Genomic DNA, 18,853 nt, shown 5'->3' on the forward strand with positions numbered 1-18,853 from the left:
TCATCCAGGTAGAGGAGGTGGCGGTTAGGAGGAGGTGGGGGGTCAGGAGGAGGTGAGGAGGAGGTGGGGGGTCAGGAGGAGGTGGCGGTTAGGAGGAGTTGGGGGGTAAGGAGGAGGTGAGGAGGAGGTGAGGTGGAGGTCAGGAGAAGGTGGTGGTTAGGAGGAGGTGGGGGGTGAGGAGGAGATGAGGAGGAGGTGGAGGTCAGGAGGAGGTGGGGGCTGAAGAGGTGAGGAGGAGGTGGAGGTCAGGAGAAGGTCCCTGTGGTTCAGGTGGTTCCGTCAGTGCAGAACCTCCTCCAGAGTCCAAACATGTGGGCCGTTTCTTTGCAGAACCTTCCTGAGGAACATGGACCAGGTGAGAAGTAGCAAGAAGAACCAGAACCATGGCGGAGTGTGGAGGAGGTCCAAACTGAGGTTCTGGAGGAACCAGAACCACCAGGAGCAACCGGACCAGGGTCAGAACCACGCTCAAGGTCAGAACCACGCTGGAGATCACATTCAGTAGAACCTCAGACCCAGTAGAACTTTAGACCCAGTAGTACTTTAGGTTCTGTTCCAGGTGGAACTCATGAGGAACTCTGAACAATTTTGGTGTTTTGTAGATCCTCCAGAGGACCTGGGCCTGGACCTGGGCATGGACCTGGAGCAGCTGAGCAGGAGGCTCCTCCACCGGGAGGACCAGGTCTTTGGTCAGACCTCCTCTGAAGAAGACCAGGTCTCTGGTCCAGAGACCTCCTCTGAAGAGGACCAGCTCCACAGAGACCTTGAGGCCCTGAGAGACCTGATCCGGACCACTATCCAGGCCACCTTCTCCTGCTCCTCTGCAGATAAGCAGGAGGTCCTGAGGTCCGCCATGACCGCCATCCAGCAGCAGGAGGACCAGGACCAGCGCTGGGCCCAGCGTGCTCAAGGTCCACGGAGTCCAGAGGTTCCAGAGAGTCCACGGAGGCGGGTCCCTACATGGCGTCCTCTGGAGTTTCTCAGGACTCACAACGTGGTCCTAGAGGACCTGGTGGAGTCTCGACTGATGGAGGCCTGCGAGGACCAGACACCTGGACCGGATCTGTCCTCGGACATCAAGAGACAGGTGAGTCCTCCTCCCGACCACCAGGATCCCTGCAGGTCCCCTGTGATCAGAGTCCACCTTGTAGGCCCCCACAGCGGTGAGGCGACCAGGACCTGGGTTGTGAGGGAGTCGTGACCATGACCAGAACCACGACCAGAATTACGACCAGGAACCGAGTCAGAACCATGACCAGATATCAAGTCAGAACCACTACCAGAACCACGACCAGGTACCGAGTTAGAACCATGACCAGAACCACGACCAGGAACCAAGTAAGAACCATGACCAGAATTACGAACAGATATCAAGTCAGAACCATGACCAGATTCCAAGTGAGAACCACAACCAGAACCACAACCAGGGACCGAGGGACTGGGACACGGGGTCTCTGATTGGATGGCGTGTCTGCAGGTGTGTCGGTTGGGGCGTCGGGTGAAGGACGACCTGCTGGCGGCGGCGAGGACGGCGGCGGTTTGTTACCCGCCGCACATGAACGTCCTGAACGTCCACGTCGGTTTGTACCATCGAGCCTTCAGCCGCCAGCTGGAGACGCTGAGTCGGCAAAAACTGCAGACCGACGACTGCAGATACCTGCTGCTGTGGGTCCAGCAGCTGTACACAACGTGAGGCGCACACACACACACACACACACACACACACACACACACACACACACACACACACACACACACACACACACACACACACACACACACACACACACACACACACGCTACACTGTGTTCCACATTGTGTGTCAGCCACACATTCTCTGTTGTTTGTTGTGTACTCACTTACATTAAGTGTGTGTGTGTGTGTGTGTGTGTGTGTGTGTGTGTGTGTGTGTGTGTGTGTGTGTGTGTGTGTGTTTGTGTGTGTGTGTGTGTGTGTGTGTGTGTGTCAGTGAAGTCCTGCAGCAGGATGAGCTGCAGATGAGTTTGTCCTGTCCCGGGACTTCCTGTCCCGGGGCTTCTTGTCCCAGGGTGTCCTCCCTCGGGACTTCCTGTCTTGAGACTTCTTGTCTTGGGGCGTCCTCTCTTGGGACTTCCTGTCTCGGGACTTCCTGTCTCGGTCCTCTGCTGGGGGACGAGCAGCTGAAGATCCTGGAGGAGCAGTACGTGAGCAGCACTGAGGTAATGTGACCATCTGGCCCGCAGCACCGCTCCTGTGTTTCCTGATCAGAGGTGTTACGCTGCAAACTGTTGCAGGACAAAGTGAAGCTGTGGCTCAACAACCTGCTGAGCAGGGAGACGCAGAGCTGGCAGTCCGGCATCGAGCCCGAGGTCCTGGACGGTTTCCGCTTCAGTCCACTGGCCGTCGACGTCATCCAGGTTAGTCCCAGGCCTCCATTCAGGTTAGTCCTGGTTCTGGTTCTGGTCGGACCTGGTTCTGGTTTTGTCTCCAGGTTCTGGACGGCTCCCTGTCAGAGTTCAACTGTTTGATAAGAAACAAGAGTGAAACCAGGAGGCTCACAGTCCACCTGGAGGACTTCCTGTCCAGGTAGGCCCCGCCCACCACTCCAGGTAGGCCCCGCCCATCAATACAGGTATGCCACGCCCGTCACTCAGGGTAAACCACGCCCATAATTCCAGGTAGGCCCCGCCCACCACATGTGATACAGGTAATTATGTGTTTCAGGTACTCGGTGTGTGTGTGTGTGTGTGTGTGTGTGTTTCAGGTACTCGGTGTGTGTGTGTGTGTTTCAGGTACTTGGTGTGTGTGTGTGTTTCAGGTACTCGGTGTGTGTGTGTTTCAGGTACTCAGTGTGTGTGTGTTTCAGGTACTCGGTGTGTTTGTGTTTCAGGTACTCGGTGTGTTTGTGTTTCAGGTACTCGGTGTGTGTGTGTGTGTTTCAGGTACTCGGTGTGTGTGTGTTTCAGGTACTCGGTGTGTGTGTGTTTCAGGTACTCAGTGTGTGTGTGTTTCAGGTACTCGGTGTGTTTGTGTTTCAGGTACTCGGTGTGTGTGTGTGTGTTTCAGGTACTCGGTGTGTTTGTGTTTCAGGTACTCGGTGTGTTTGTGTTTCAGGTACTCGGTGTGTGTGTGTGTGTTTCAGGTACTCGGTGTGTGTGCAGGATTTGGTTAAATCGTCTCTCAGTAATATTCATCCGGTGATCAAAGCTCAGCTGGTGTGTGAGCAGCAGCTGAGGTGAGTGTGTTTGTTGATTGTCTTGTTGTGTGTATAACGTGTGTGTATAACGTGTGTATGATGTGTATAATGTGTGTATAACGTGTGTATGATGTGTATAATGTGTGTATAACGTGTGTGTATAACGTGTGTATGATGTGTATAATGTGTGTATAACGTGTGTATAACGTGTGTGTATAACGTGTGTATGATGTGTATAATGTGTGTATAACGTGTGTGTATAACGTGTGTATGATGTGTATAATGTGTGTATAACGTGTGTGATGTGTGTATAATGTGTGTGATGTGTGTATAACGTGTGTATAACGTGTGTATGATGTGTATAATGTGTGTATAAAGTGTGTATGATGTGTATAATGTGTGTATAACGTGTATGTGATGTGTATAATGTGTGTATGATGTGTATAACGTGTGTGTATAACATGTGTATGATGTGTGTATATGTGTGTATAACGTGTGTGATGTGTGTATAATGTGTGTATGACGTGTATAATGTGTGTATAACGTGTGTGATGTGTGTATAACGTGTGTATAACGTGTGTATGATGTGTATAATGTGTGTATAAAGTGTGTATGATGTGTATAATGTGTGTATAACGTGTGTATAACGTGTGTATGATGTGTGTATAACGTGTGTATGATGTGTGGAGAGTGCCCGCTGCTGATTGACCGTCTGTCCTCAGGGATTACGTCACAGGATCAGCGAGTCTCTCCGAGGAACAGAAAGTCCACTGCATGAACAAACTGTCTGTCCTGAGGGATTCTGAGTACTGGAGTCTCACCTGTCCTGTCCAGCGCCAACTCAAGGTACCACACCGCCTCCGTCAGGCCACTGAGTGAACTACGTCAGTCAGGTCACTGGACTCGGTCGGTTGTGTGGCGCTTTCAGGAGAGCTTGCAGCCGCTCTGGACGCCGCGGTGGGTTGACGGTTCACTTCCTGTCGTCAACTGTTTGTTGGAGTTCGTCAACGAAAACCTTCCCGACCTGAGTGACCTGAAACCAGCCTGCAGGGAGGTGAGACAGCGCCACCTGTCTGTGCGTCAGAACCTCCACCTGTACGTCAGTCTGAAAGCAACTGCGGTTGCAGGTAGTGCTGGACCTCCTCCATCGGGACGTAGTTGTTCACTATGTGAAGAAGACTCTGAAGATGAAGGTGAACAATGGAGAGCAGCAGGTGGGCGGAGCTTCCAGGATGATTCACGACGCCCGGATGATTGACAGCTTCTTCACCGGGGAGGTACGACACGTGCACGCCCGCGTGCATGCTCACACAAACACACACATTGGATGGAGAGCGTCTGTACCGCAGTACTGACGGAGGCGTGTGACTGTACCGCAGTACTGACGGGGGTGTGTGACTGTACCGCAGTACTGACGGAGGCGTGTGACTGTACCGCAGTACTGACGGGGGCGTGTGACTGTACCACAGTACTGACGGGGGGGTGTGACTGTACCGCAGTACTGACGGAGGCGTGTGACTGTACCGCAGTACTGACGGAGGTGTGTGACTGTACCGCAGTACTGACGGGGGTGTGTGACTGTACCGCAGTACTGACGGGGGTGTGTGACTGTACCGCAGTACTGACGGAGGCGTGTGTTGCAGGAAGGTGGAGGTTCCTGGTTGAGTTTGATTCTCTGCCGCGTCGCTGAAATTCTCCGTCTTCAGGATCCAGAAAGTATCAAGGTGGAGGTCATGACCCTGATGCACAACTACCACGACCTCAGGTATCTGCCCAACTCCACCTCAGCTAACTGCCCCACCCGACCCACAACTACCCTGACTTCAGGTAACTGTCCCACCTGACCTCAGGTAACTGCCCAACCCCACCTCAGCTAACTGCCCCACCCAACCCACAACTACCCTGACCTCAGGTAACTGTCCCACCTGACCTCAGGTAACTGCCCCAGCCGACCTCAGCTAACTGCCCCACCCGAACCACAACTACCCTGACCTCAGCTAACTGCCCCACCTGACCTCAGCTAACTGCCCCACGCAACCCACAACTACTCCGACCTGAGGATGGAAGTGTTTTCTCTCCTCTCACTCCCTCAGCGACGCCCACCTGTCGGCCATGTTGTCTCTGAAAAGCGGCCTATCGGCAGCTGACGTTCGCTCCATCAGACGCAGCCTGGCAGGACTCCGCCTCCATGACACCTCCACCAATCACAGCCCTCCGTTCTTCTCCAGAGTCCATATCAAGGGGATCCGATACAGAATCCGTCCAATGAGGCGCTGATGCCTGTGAACAGGTGTGGGAGGGATGTGTTTTATTTTGAATTCCGATCTGACACATCAGAATTCCCTAACATTAACTGAGCGGTATCCTGGGATGGGTGACTAAATCAATAAGTTTTCTGCAAATGGGTTTATTTTGAAATACAACATCATCTTGTAAAAATATAAGTTTGACGTAATATATTCAAAAGGGATAGTTTATTTTCACCCATACATTATTTGACTCGTAGTTGTAGTTTTTAGCTTGAATAAGTCATTCTTTAAAAAAGTTCTCAAGGATTCATGGTGACGTGATTGGGGGTTTTATTTTGAAATCAGTTAGCGGACATAGTACACTGCATACTTTGATTTTTGACAGCAGGCGACATTTTTGAAACTGGCTTGATCAGTATCTCGTCACCCACCGCCTCCAACTCCAGAGTTTTCACAGTCCCTGTGGAAATATTTACCTTATACATTTAATAAAGAGACAAAACTGTACTTTCTCGGTCTCCGCTGAGATGTCCACCAAACCTGTGTCTCCTGTGTCTGCGGCTCCCCACCTGTGGAATTCAGCTCCTGACCACCAGAGGGCGCCACAGACGGCTGATTCTTATCAAAAGAGACTCAAAACGTTCCCGTTTCAAAACCCGAAGGGACTTTTATTGCAGTTTTTTGTTTATTATTTTTGCTTTAGCACTTTGATATTTACAAATGTAAAGTGCAATACAAATAAAATATATGATTACATCCACCAAGGATGTAATGGAATCATTGGTGTATATTTGTCTGTCTGTATGTCTGTTAGCGAGATTACATCAGAACTACGGCACAGATTTTGTTGAAATCTTCACCGCAGGTAGATATGAGGCCCTGGAAGATTCAGTTTTATTTTGGAGGTGATCCGGAAGTCCAAGTCAACCTTTGGTGGATGTCAGAAATCTTTGATCGCTCTTGTTATTGTTGTAATAATACAAGTACTACTACTAATAGTATTATTGTTGTAATAATACTACTACTACTAATAGTATTATTGTTGTAATACTACTACTACTAATAATAATAATAATAATTAGGGTTAAGGTTATTATCATTAATATCATTATTATTATTATTATCAGCAATACCAGTATCAGACCTGACACGCAAAAAAACATTGTTTTTTAATGTGTTTTAACTTCCAAAGAGACTTATTATGAAGGAGAAGACTTTTATTGTGAAGGATCTGCGTGCCTTCCGGTCTATCTTCCTGGATCCAGACGTATTCCCACCGGCACCGGACAAACCGGGAGCGGATACGCCGGAACCGGACTCACCGGAACTGAATTTACCGGGAGGGGAATTCACCGGGAGCGGACTCTAACGCCTAGAAACCCGGCTGTGACTGCGCGGTGTTCGGCCTCCCGGTGCTCACTGACCTCCCGAGCCGAGCCGAGGCGAGGCGGTCCCAGAGCTTCCGGTCCGGGCAGTGTGCCGACACACCGAGCGGCCGACCGGAGAGTCGATGGTCGGGCTGCTCCTCCCGAGAGAGACCGAGAGCAGCGTCCAGATTGATCGGATTAAAGGCTCCGAGCTGCCGGGCCTCCGGGCCTGACTCCCGGTCAGCCAGGCACCAGATACCGGGCCTGACTCCCGGTCAGAAGGCTCCAGATGCCGGGGACGGGCTCCCGGAGCTAACGAGCTAGCAGCGGGAGGAGCGGCGACAGGAAGCCGGCGGAGGAGCACCGACCCCGGCGGAGGAGGACCGACCCCGGCGGAGCAGCACCGACCCCGGCGGAGGAGCACCGACCCCGGCGGAGCAGCACCGACCCCGGCGGAGCAGCATGGCGGCTCAGGCCCGCCTGCAGCGGCTCGAGCAGCTGCTGCAGCAGCGGAAGGCGGCGGGAGGCCTGAACATGGAGGCTCTGCTCGACCTGCTGGTCTGCGTCCACACGGAGGTTTCTCAGAGCCCGCTGAGGAGGGAGAGACACGTCGCCCACTTCCTGAACTGGGGTGAGGAGGAGGAGGATCGGGGTCACTTGTTGGTGCTTGATGTTGTTTGTTGCTGTTGACAGTTGCTGTTGCTGTTTGACGGTTGCCTCTGTCTCCACAGTCAAACCGTTCGCTTCCACTCTGAAGACTCTTCGTCTGCACAAAGAAGATTTCGAGATCCTGAAAGTGATCGGAAGAGGAGCGTTTGGAGAGGTGACACTCCTCTTCCTCTTCTTCCTCCTCTTCCTCCTCCTCCTCTTTCTGGTCTGACCTGGTCCTGGTGTGGCGTGGTGTGTTCCAGGTTGCCGTGGTGAAGATGAAGAACACTGAGCAGGTTTACGCCATGAAGATCCTCAACAAGTGGGAGATGCTGAAGAGAGCCGAGGTGACATCTTCATCATCATCTTCATCTTCATCATCACGTTAACATGTCGTTAATGTGTCGTTGACGACACGTGTTGTTAACGTTAACGTGTCGTCTGCAGACGGCGTGTTTCCGTGAGGAGCGAGACATGTTGGTGAACGGAGACGGTCAGTGGATCACGACGCTGCACTACGCATTCCAGGACGACAACTTCCTGGTTAGTGAGTGGTTAGCTGCCTGGTTAGTGAGTGGTTAGCTGCCTGGTTAGTGAGCAATCACTTCCTGGTTAGTGAGTGGTTAGCTGCCTGGTTAGTGAGCAATCACTTCCTGGTTAGCATGAGATGAACTTCCTGGTTGATGGAGCTGCAGTGGAGTGCTGACAGTAATCTGATTACTCCTGCAGTACCTAGTAATGGATTACTACGTGGGCGGAGACCTGCTGACGCTGCTCAGTAAGTTTGAGGACCGTCTGCCGGAGGACATGGCCCGGTTCTACGTGGCTGAGATGGTTCTGGCCATCAGCTCGGTCCACCAGCAGCACTACGTGCACAGGTACTGACCTGGATCTGGTTCTGATCAGATTGTGGTCCTGATCCTGGTTCTGGTTCTGACCCGGGTAAGGTCCTGGTTCTGACCTGGTTTTCCTCCGTTCTACAGGGACATCAAACCGGACAACGTCCTGCTGGACGTGAACGGACACATCCGCCTGGCGGACTTCGGCTCCTGTCTGCGCATGATGGAGGACAGAACGGTAACGAGTAGTTAACTAGTTAACTTGAATGAACTAGTTCAATTGGTGACTGGTTCACTAGTTAACCAGTGGGTTCAGATCATGTGACTGGTTCGTTGTAAAGTAGCTTGTTGGTTGTAAACTAGTAAACCAGTTGACAAGTGAACTGGTTAACCAGTAAGTTCAGATCATGTGACTGGCTGGTTGTAAACTTGTTAACTGGTTAGCTATTGAACTAATTCACTAGTTAACCAGCGGGTTCAGATCATGTGACGAGTTGGTAGTAAACTAGCTTGTTGTTTGTAAGCTAGTTAACTAGGGAACTAATTAACTTGTTAACTGTTTAAGTAGTGAACTAGTTCAGTACTTAACTAGCGAGTTCAGATCATGTGACTGGTTGGTTGTAAGCTAGTTAACCATTTAACAAGTTAACTAGTGAAATCGTTAACCAGTTATCAAGTTTACATTACCATTCGCCAGTTAACTCATTAACTGTTTTAACCAGTGAGTTCAGATCACAACTTGTCAACTAACCAGTTAACTAGTGAACTAATTAACTTGTTAGCTGGTTAAGTAGTGAATGAGTTCCCTACTGAACCAGTGAGTTCAGATCATGTGACTGGTTGGTTGTAAAGTAGGTTACTTAAATTGGTTAATGTAACAGGAGTCAGTTAAAGGAGTTAAACCTCCTGTGACGTCATAACTGAGCCCTCCTCCTCCCCCTCCTCCTCCTCCTCCTCTTCTTCTTCCTCCTCTTTGCGTTGAGGTTTGTCTCTTTGAGATTTTTTTTAAAAGCGTCTGTCCTCCCACGTCTCAGTTTGTCTCTCAGAAAGTCACAAAGGTTTCAGTGTCAAATGGTTGATGTGATTTTATTCACACAAAATGGACGTCCAGAGTCACAAACAAACAAACAAACAAGCAAACAAACAAACAAGCGGCTGCATGTTTCCAAGGCTTCAGTCCAACTCTGGTTGTGTTCCGGGTCCAGGTCCAGTCCTCGGTGGCGGTCGGGACCCCGGACTACATCTCGCCGGAGATCCTGCAGGCCATGGAGGACGGGCAGGGCCGCTACGGGCCGGAGTGCGACTGGTGGTCTCTGGGGGTCTGCATCTACGAGATGCTCTTCGGCGAGACCCCCTTCTATGCCGAGTCCCTGGTGGAGACCTACGGGAAGATCATGAACCACCAGGTCAGAGGGCCGAGCCGCAGTAATCTCATTACTCTGCAAGCCGTCTGTCCGTCTCAAACTAGAGGTCTCTTAATCTCATCCTGATCTCTGGTCTTGGTCCTGGTCTCAGGAGCGATTCCAGTTCCCCTCCCATGTGAGTGACGTGTCCCCGGAGGCCAGAGATCTGATCCAGAACCTGCTGTGCTCCCCGGACCGCCGCCTGGGCCTGAACGGGATCTCGGACTTCAAGAGTCACCCCTTCTTCTCCGGGATCGACTGGGACCACATCCGGTCTGCCGAGGCCCCATACGTCCCCGACGTGTCCTCGCCCACCGACACGTCCAACTTCGACGTGGATGACGACGTCGTCCTGAAGAACCCGGTGAGTCTGACCCCCGGTGACCTCTGACCCCCGGTAACCTCTGACCCCGGTAACCTCTGACCCCGGTGTCCTGCAGGAAGTCTCTGCACCTCTGTCTCACTCCGGCTTCACCGGGCAGCACCTTCCCTTCGTGGGCTTCACCTTCACCAAAAACAGCTGCTCCTCCCACCTTGGCGAGGAGGGAGGGGCCGGGAAGGAGGAGGGAGGAGCCGAGGAGGAAGGGGGAGGGGCCGGGGGAGGACAGGAGGTATTTGAAAAGAGGATCCACCGGCTGGAGCAAGAGAACCGGGAGCTGCACCGGAAACTACAGGGTGGGTGTGTGTGTGTGTCACTGTGTGTGTGTGTCACTGTGTGTGTGTGACACTGTGTGTGACACTGTGTGTGTCACTGTGTGTGTGTGTGTGTGTGTGTGTGTGTCACTGTGTGTGTCACTGTGTGTGTCACTGTGTGTGTGTGTGTGTGTGTGTGTGTGTCACTGTGTGTGTCACTGTGTGTGTCACTGTGTGTGCAGCAGCAGCAGCAGCAGCCCCCCAGGAGGTGAAGAAGCTGAACGAGGAGATCGAACGGCTCAAGAAGAAGTTGGCAGGTAAAGAGCAGCAGTGCAACAAGTTAGACTAGTTAGCTAGAAGACGAGTTAGATGACTTGTTAGTTAGTAGTTAGATGACTAGATTGTCTCTAGTTTGTTAGAGGATTAGAGGACTAGTGAGTTGGAGGACTAGTTAGTTAGTTAGTTGGAGGACTAGTTATATAAGTAGTTAGTTGGATGACTAGTTAGAGAACTAGTAGTCTAGTTTGTTAGAGGACCAGTTAGTTAGAGGGCGAGTTGGTAAGATGGCTAGTTAGTTGGAGGACTAGTCAGTGAGTGGTAATCCTACATACAGTCCTGTTTGAGCCCAGGTTCACCTGCTAGTAATGCTCGTTAAGATTGTAACATCACAGCTGTTGACTCCGCCCCCCTGTGACATGACACTCTGTTGACTCCGCCCCCTGTGATGTGGCAGCCTCTGATAGGCTGGAGCAGCAGCTGGATGAGGCGGTCTCTCTCAGGCAGGACCATCAAAGCTCCGCCTCCAAAACCAAGTTACTGGAGAAACAAGTGACGACGCTGCAGCAGGAGAAGGACGACGCCCACCAGGTGAGCCGGTCCTGGTCTGGAACCGTCTGACCTGGTCTCATTCTGTCTGACCCGGTTCCACCCGGACTCACTGACTGTCTTGTCTGGAGCAGCAGCTGAAGGACTCTCTGGACCGCCTCCGGACTCAGACCCGGGAGCTGAAGGAGGTCCAGTCCCAGAAGAGACGGGCCCTGCAGGAGTTCTCGGACCTGTCGGAAAATCTGGAACAGCTGAGGTCCGACAAACAGAAGCTGAGCCGCCAGCTGAGGGACCAGCAGGACCAGAACCAGGTCCTGGTCCAGAGTGCCCAGGCCAGCCGGCAGGAGGCCCGCAGGACCGAGGAGAACTGCAGGGAGGTGAGTTTGTCAAGACCCACAGAGTCTGGGTCTGAATCCGGTCCTGACCCTGATCCTGGTCCTGTCTCTGTTGCAGATGGAGGCCCGGCTGGATACGGTCCAGGCGGAGGTCTTGAGGGAGAGGAAGCTAAGGGAGACCAGTGAGGTCCAGACCAGGAAGCTTGACGCGGAGCTCCAGAGCCTAAAGGTCAGAAGTCACAGTTCAGTACGGTTCAGGTGCTCGTGTGTCTCCACTGACTAAAGTTGTGAATGGTACCGACGGTACCGTTACCAATAGTTACCATTTCCGGTAAAGCCCTCCGTCGAGGTAGCTAATACATCGGTACTGGTTCCATAAAGAGGCGGAGCTACAACGCAGCCGTCTTCTGATTGGCCCGGTATGTAAATTCGGAAATGGGTCCAAAAGGAAATAATTGGTCTTTACCGCATCTTGTAGCCTTTCATGAGGGAGGATATTGAAGGTCTCCCTGTACCAAAGAGTGACACTAGGTGGCAGCGTTTTGATCCAGTTTAGCAAAATACACTTCTGCAGCTTTAGCCTCGTTTGCGCAGGTCGTGCCGGTTCGGTTCGGTTCGGCTCGGTTCAAGTTTTCATGCCTCCCCACTGCAAAAGTTGTGGATGGTACTGAAAAAACGGTACCAAAGGGTCACAGTTTTTCCCCACCCTTCCGTTGGGGTACCCGGCACTAAGGAGGCGCAAAACGCCGCCGTCTGCTGATTGGTCAGTGACTTCATATCTCATCAACAATATGAGTCCTCTGTTGTTGTTTACATGCTCCACTTTGTCGGGCCCCGCCCCCAGCTGGCACTACTTGTTGCATAATAACGTCACCTGCCGACCGGCGGCGCTCACGACCCCGCCTACATATTGGCCGTACTCTCTGCGGTGGGAATGTGCAGCAGGTTTGGGTCCGGGTTCGCTTTGCTGTTCCGTCCCGTCGCATTCTGCGCAGTGGAAACGAGGCTATAAAAAGCCGTGAGTCTCTAGACGGAAGGCCTAGAAGGAAAAACCCCAGAGTCTTTCTTCATTTTCTTTTTTTAATATCCCGCTGACGTCTTTTGAAGTAAATGGCCAAATTCTAGAAATGAGTTTACATTCCCAGAAGTAGTAGAAGTATGTCGGCCTGTCCAAGTAGCACTTGGTGCACAGAGGTGAAAGGAGTGATCAGTCTGGTTTAAAATGATAATATGCAGCCTGTGAAGTATCTTCTACTGAGTACTAGTAGTAGTAGTAGTAGTTATGGACCTGATCAGGTGTGTGGATGTTTGCCGCTCATCCTCAGTATATTGATAGTTTAAGTCTTTTTCCCATTTATGAGCGATGGTGGAACAGAAGAGCCAGGAAGTGAGTGAAATGATGCTATAAGTAGATTTTACACTTCAGAAGAACCCTGAGATGACCTCTGATGTGTGACGTAAAGTAGAAGCTGCTTCATGCTGGACTGGGCAGCCGAACTGCACTTCCTGTCTCTCAACAAAACAAAAGCATCTATAAAATATGTGCTGAATATTATCTATTCTGAATGTAAGAGCCCAACCTCAAACACTTCCTCATCCTGGTCTTGGTCCTGGTCTCTGCAGGGTAGCGGAACCGCCACCGGGCCCAGCGAGTCCCAGCCGGACCTGGACCGCCTGCGGGCGGAGCTGGACCAGAAGGTCCAGTTCTACGAGGCGGAGCTTCAGAGGAGAGACTCCACCCACAAGACCGAGCTCAAAAAAGTCCGCCAAGACCTGCAGCAGGTCCAGCAGGTCCAGCTGTCCACCAACCAGGACCTGCTGCTGCTCCGGGACCAGCTGGACCAGGCCCGGAGGGACAGGTGAGTCGTGGTCCCAGTGTGTGTACAGTGTGTGTACAGTGTGGGTTTACAGTGTGTACAGTGTGGGTGTACAGTGTGTACAGTGTGGGTGTACAGTGTGTACAGTGGGTATTCCAGAAAGGGTGTTGTGGTAAAACTCAGTGTGTTTATCTGGAGATAAGGGAAACTCTGAGTTCTCCATTCCAGAACGAGAGTCAGTTACCATGGTAACAGACTGAAGAGAACCTGCTGTCTGTCACCGTGGTAACAGACTGAAGAGAATCGGCTGTCTGTCACCATGGTAACAGACTGAACAGAACTTGCTGTCTGTCACCATGGTAACAGACTGAACAGAACCTGCCAGCTGTCACCATGGTAACAGACTGAACAGAACCTGCAAGCTGTCACCATGTTTAAATTTCGTGTTCAGCCTCTTCCAAGTTGCCGTCCTCCTGTTGGATTGTGCCTAAATAAAATTCAGATTTTACAGCTATTTATTATTTCTACCTCTCTGCTGCCGTTCTGAGTTAAATGTTAATAATTAATTGATAGAATAGAATTAATAGATCGTTCAAACTAAAAGTCTGACTCTGGCAGCAACTTCCCCCCCAGCCCGTCTTTCTCCTCCGCTGCTGCAGCGCTGGGACTTTTACTGTGAAAGAATTGGGTTTTTAGTCTGTTGCCATAGTGACTGGTGGTGTCGGGGCTCCATAATGTGGTGGTTCAGGTGCGTAACTCTGTTTCATCTCCCAGTGGGTCGACTCAGAGTTCAGGAGAGTTTGTTCAACGTCCTTCCTGGAGTACACACCTGGGGGTACAACTGTGTGTACTTTGTGTGTTTACGGTTTGTACTGAATGTGTTGCAGACAGTCTATGTTGGATGAATCAGAAAACCAGGATCGAGACAAAAAGCTTCAGATGGAAGAAAATCGAAAACTGACGACAGAAAGTGACAAGGTGAGAAATATTGGACCCCCACCCCACCCCCCAACCGACTGGACCCCTTCAATGACTGTGTACCCCATCTCCCCCCCACACACACACAGCTGCTCTCCCTGGTCGACTCCCTGACCATTCAGAACCAACAGCTGGAGGCGGAGCTTCAGCAGAAAGAGGGCGTGGCTCACTGGGAGGCTCAAATCTCTGAGATCATCCAGTGGTGAGCAGGGGAGGGCATTGGAGGAGCGGCATGGTGAGGGGGGACACGGTCTGACTCTGGTGTGTGTGTGTGTGTGTGTGTGTGTGTGTGTGTGTGTGTGTGTTAGGGTCAGTGATGAGAAGGATGCTCGAGGTTACCTTCAGGCTCTGGCAACAAAGATGACGGAGGAACTGGAAACTCTGCGGAGCTGCAATCTGGGAAGAACCACGGTAACACATGCACTCACTGCCACCATGTAGTACATATGCCAGGCCTTCAGGGGGCGCTGTGGCTCACCAAACACACCAAAAACAGAGAAGTGTTGGAGAAATCCGCCAGCTGGCCGCTTTAAGGCGACGAGTATCATTGTTGTTTTTAAGTGACATCATGGAGAGGGTGGTGGGGTTAAAGGTAGAGAGGTGGGTGATGATGACATCATGGAGAGGGTGGTGGGGTTAAAGGTAGAGAGGTGGGTGATGATGACATCATAGAGAGGGTGGTGGGGTTAAAGGTAGAGAGGTGGGTGATGATGACATCATAGAGAGGGTGGTGGGGTTAAAGGTAGAGAGGTGGGTGATGATGACATCATGGAGAGGGCCGATGTGCTGTAACCCCTCCCCCCTCCCCCTCCCCCCTCCCCCTCCCCCCTCCCAGCAGGACCCCCTGTGGAAGCTGCGCCGCAGTCAGAAGGTGGACATGTCTGCTCGTCTGGAGCTTCAGTCTGCTCTGGAGGCGGAGCTCCGAGCCAAGCAGCTGCTGCAGGAAGAGCTGAGGAGAGTCCAGGAGGTCAACCTGGGGCTGGAGAGGTCAGAGGTCGACTCCCTGTTTCTCACCTGTCTGTCTCACCGGTTTCTCACCTGTCTCACCTGCTTCTTACCTGTCTCACCTGTCTCCCTGCAGGAAGCTGACGAACTGGGAGCAGCGAAGTCACCAGATGGAGCAGCAGGTGGAGACTCTGAAGAAGGAGGTGGAGGAGAACCGGTCTCGTTCAGGTAAGGATCACCTCACCTGTTTCCTGTCCTCCAGGTCTGACCAGGTCCGAGGAGTAAGGTTGGTCCCAGGGGGGTCAGAGTCAGACTGGTCTGGGTTCATGTGGTCTCTTGGTCTTCTGGTCCTGCAGGTCTGAAGCTTCCGGACTTCCAGGACTCGATCTTCGAGTACTTCAACACGTCTCCTGTAGACCTGAACTTCAGGGTGAGGCCCCACCCACACCATGGCTCCGCCTCCTCATTGGAGGTCACACACTCTCCTCCAATCACAGCCAGGAACATATGATGACTCATTTCTCTTGTCATGCAGGCGGCAGACATAGACTCCGCCCCCCTGAAGTCGAACACGACGTCACCATCGCCGTCGCCGTCTGCTGCTTCTGAACACGAGGTCAGAAATGGTGTTTCCCGTCAGTCCGAGTGTCTCCTGTCGGTCTGAGTGTTTGTCCGAGTGTCTCCTGTCGGTCCGAGTGTTTGTCCGAGTGTCTCCTGTCGGTCCGAGCGTCTCAAGTCTCATTCTGGTGGTTTTCTGTCCTCAGGAGTTTAAAGCTCCGTCACTCCCCGTCTGCCCCTCCCCCACTCAGCCCAGCTCAGTGCTCAACACACCAAAGGTACCAAAGAGTGTGTAGTGTGTACAGTGTGTGTAGCGTGTAGTTCTGTGCCGGCTGTGTGTGATGACCCTCATGTGTTTCAGCCTCGGTCCCACCAGCTGGTCATGAAGAGTTTCTCCAGTCCGACTCAATGTTCTCACTGCAGCTCTCTGATGGTCGGACTCACCCGGCAGGGGTTCTCCTGTGAAGGTAGCCAACCAATTCACTGCTGCTGCGGCTGCTGCTGCTGCGGCTGCTGCTGCTGCGGCTGCTGCGGCTGCGGCTGCGGCTGCGGCTGCGGCTGCGGCTGCTGCTGCTGCTGCTGCGGCGGCTGCTGCTGCTGCTGCTGTCCTTGACCTCTGACCTTGACCACCTTACTCTGACATCCGTCTCCTCTTCCTCTCCTCGTCCTCAGTCTGCTCCTTCGTCTGCCACGTGTCCTGCAAAGGCCACGCCCCCCAGATCTGTCCAATCGCAGCGGAGCAGGCCAAGAGGCCGCAGGGCGTGGACGTCCAGAGAGGAATCGGCACCGCCTACAAGGGCTACGTCAGGGTGGGAGGGGCTACATCAGGGTTGGAGGGGCTACACCAGGGTGGGAGGGGCCTGTCCAGACCGGGTACTGACCCCCCCCCCCCCCCCTCTCCCCCTCAGGTTCCGAGGCCCAGCGGGGTGAAGAAGGGCTGGCAGAAAGTTTTCGCCGTCGTCTCCGATTGTAAACTTTTTCTCTTCGACGTCCCCGAAGGAAAACCAGGACCAGGACCCGGACCAGGACCCGGAGCGGGGACCAGCATGGTCCTGGACCTCAGGTAGACCTGCACTCTGGAGTCCCTAGGCTCCCTGGACTTTCAGGACCTGACCTGGACCAGACCTGAGACCTGGACCATGTGTCATAGGGGATCAGTTGTCTCATGGGGGGTCGGTTGTCTCATGGGGGGTCGGTTGTCTCACGGGGGGGTCAGTTATCTCATGGGGGTTCAGTTGTCTCACGGTGTCTCCCTCAGGGACGAGGATTTGTCTGTCAGCTCGGTTTTGGCCTCCGATGTGATTCACGCCAGCAGGAAGGACGTTCCCTGTATCTTTAAGGTAGGTGACCTCTGACCCTGATCCCGCCCCCTTACCCTAATCACTGACCCTGATGACTCCCCTTGACCCTGAATTTACCCCCTGATCCCGACCCTTCGTTACCCTCCCACGACCCCCCTGACCCTGCGGTTGTGTGCAGGTCACCTGGTCCCAGCTGGGTACCATGTCCCTGCTGGTTCTGGCGGAGAGCGAGCTTGAGAAGAGGAGGTGGGTCCGGATCCTGGAGGGTTTGCAGAACCTCCTGAACCAGAACCAGCTGAGGAACCGGCAGGTCCACGTCCTGCAGGAGGTCTACGATGCCTCGCTGCCGCTCATCAAGAGCACGCTGTCCGCCGCCGTGCTGGGTCAGTACCGGGGTCACACCGGTTCAGACTGTGACCTGACCCCGCCCACATTCAGAACCATCTCCTGACCCCGCCCACATTCAGAACTGTCTCCTGTGTCTCTACAGATCGAGAGACGGTCGTCATGGGAACCGAAGACGGGCTGTTCGTGGTGGAGCTGACCAGAGATGGTGAACTTAGTTACAGTTACATACTTCCAGTTAGGTACATGGTGTAGATCCAGTTACTTTTCAATAATTAGTTCCCCCCCCCCCCCCCCCCCCCCCCCACAGTGATCGTCCGGGCCCTGGACTGTAAGAAGGTCCACCAGGTCCAGCTCCTTCCGAAGGAGAAGCTGGTGGTCCTGCTGTGTGGTCGGAACCGTCAGGTCCACCTCCACCCCTGGGGGGCGCTGGAGGGGGCGGAGCCGGCCTTCGACATCAAGCTGACGGAGACCAGAGGCTGCCAAGTCCTGACCACGGGGGCACTCCGGCCCGGGGGTCCAGCCTGTCTGCTAGCCGCAGTGAAGCGTCAGGTCAGAGACCCCCCCGCTTTTTTGGTCTGGTGGACCCCCCCCACACCGAAGACCCCGGACCTGACGGTCTGGTTCTGCTCCCCAGGTCCAGTGCTATGAGATCACCCGGACCAGGCCGCACCATAAGAAGCTGTGGGAGGTCCAAGCACCGGGCCCGGTCCAGTGGATGGGGGTGGTCCGGGACCGGCTGTGTCTGGGGTACCGGTCTGGCTTTGCCCTGCTGGGCCTGCAGGGGGAGACATCCCCCGTTACCCTGGTTAGTCCGGCGGACCCCTCGCTGGCCTTCCTGGCCCAGCAGCCGCTGGACGCCCTGCACGCCGTGGAGGTTGGGTCTGGGTCTGGGGAGCTGCTGCTGGTCTTCAGTCAGCTGGGGGTCTACGTGGACGGACAAGGACGGCGGTCCAGAACTGAGGAACTGATGTGGCCGAGCGCGCCGCTCGCATGCTGTACGTTCTTGGGGGTGGAGTTGAGGGCGGGGTTAGGGGCCGGAGGGCTCTGACCCTAGTCCTCCAGGCTCTAACTCGTCTGTGTCGTGTCCTCCAGGCTCTAACTCGACACACTTGACGGTCTACAGCGAGTCCGGTTTGGACGTCTTTGACATTCAGACCTCTGATTGGGTCCAGACCATCTCTCTCCGGAAGGTAACCAATCGGCTCTTGGCACTAGTCCGTGGCAGCCAATCAGAGTGCAGGAACATGTCAATGTGTCTGTGTTGTGTCCTCAGGTCCGTCCACTGAATGTTGAGGGGACGTTGAACCTGCTGAGTTCAGAACCTCCTCGTCTCCTCTACTTTAGCAACAGCTGCTCAGGTAACTGCTCACCGTGTCCCCCCGACTCCGCCGAGTCCAGCTGGACTATTTTCTTACGTGTGTGTGTGTGTGT

At 53.4% G+C, this 18,853-nt stretch overlaps 1 protein-coding gene across 4 annotated transcripts in view; it reads left to right on the forward strand.

The window, feature by feature from the left end:
* The first annotated feature begins 7,115 nt into the window (after positions 1 to 7,115).
* Positions 7,116 to 18,853, forward strand: part of cdc42bpb (CDC42 binding protein kinase beta (DMPK-like)) — a 14,362-nt gene continuing 2,624 nt past the window's right edge. Inside the window, exons 1-32 of one of the 4 annotated variants that reach the window (XM_080491457.1) lie at positions 7,116 to 7,423; positions 7,524 to 7,615; positions 7,704 to 7,787; positions 7,888 to 7,983; positions 8,170 to 8,318; positions 8,424 to 8,517; positions 9,485 to 9,685; positions 9,795 to 10,046; positions 10,123 to 10,357; positions 10,558 to 10,632; positions 11,049 to 11,182; positions 11,275 to 11,517; positions 11,594 to 11,704; positions 13,099 to 13,334; positions 14,180 to 14,270; positions 14,360 to 14,472; positions 14,579 to 14,681; positions 15,106 to 15,257; positions 15,352 to 15,443; positions 15,572 to 15,645; positions 15,751 to 15,831; positions 15,980 to 16,051; positions 16,135 to 16,240; positions 16,446 to 16,582; positions 16,682 to 16,836; positions 17,032 to 17,113; positions 17,253 to 17,457; positions 17,565 to 17,627; positions 17,730 to 17,971; positions 18,057 to 18,417; positions 18,515 to 18,612; positions 18,696 to 18,780. In XM_080491457.1, coding sequence (XP_080347583.1) covers positions 7,255 to 7,423; positions 7,524 to 7,615; positions 7,704 to 7,787; positions 7,888 to 7,983; positions 8,170 to 8,318; positions 8,424 to 8,517; positions 9,485 to 9,685; positions 9,795 to 10,046; positions 10,123 to 10,357; positions 10,558 to 10,632; positions 11,049 to 11,182; positions 11,275 to 11,517; positions 11,594 to 11,704; positions 13,099 to 13,334; positions 14,180 to 14,270; positions 14,360 to 14,472; positions 14,579 to 14,681; positions 15,106 to 15,257; positions 15,352 to 15,443; positions 15,572 to 15,645; positions 15,751 to 15,831; positions 15,980 to 16,051; positions 16,135 to 16,240; positions 16,446 to 16,582; positions 16,682 to 16,836; positions 17,032 to 17,113; positions 17,253 to 17,457; positions 17,565 to 17,627; positions 17,730 to 17,971; positions 18,057 to 18,417; positions 18,515 to 18,612; positions 18,696 to 18,780 — 4,483 coding nt within the window. In that variant the 5' untranslated portion in view covers positions 7,116 to 7,254. The remainder of the gene's footprint in view (positions 7,424 to 7,523; positions 7,616 to 7,703; positions 7,788 to 7,887; positions 7,984 to 8,169; positions 8,319 to 8,423; positions 8,518 to 9,484; positions 9,686 to 9,794; positions 10,047 to 10,122; positions 10,358 to 10,557; positions 10,633 to 11,048; positions 11,183 to 11,274; positions 11,518 to 11,593; positions 11,705 to 13,098; positions 13,335 to 14,179; positions 14,271 to 14,359; positions 14,473 to 14,578; positions 14,682 to 15,105; positions 15,258 to 15,351; positions 15,444 to 15,571; positions 15,646 to 15,750; positions 15,832 to 15,979; positions 16,052 to 16,134; positions 16,241 to 16,445; positions 16,583 to 16,681; positions 16,837 to 17,031; positions 17,114 to 17,252; positions 17,458 to 17,564; positions 17,628 to 17,729; positions 17,972 to 18,056; positions 18,418 to 18,514; positions 18,613 to 18,695; positions 18,781 to 18,853) is intronic. The other 3 variants (XM_080491459.1, XM_080491458.1, XM_080491460.1) reach the window with 3 other exon arrangements.

The sequence above is a fragment of the Lipophrys pholis genome (genome assembly GCF_963383615.2).
Source record: "Lipophrys pholis genome assembly, chromosome: 21".
NCBI lineage: Eukaryota > Metazoa > Chordata > Actinopteri > Blenniiformes > Blenniidae > Lipophrys > Lipophrys pholis.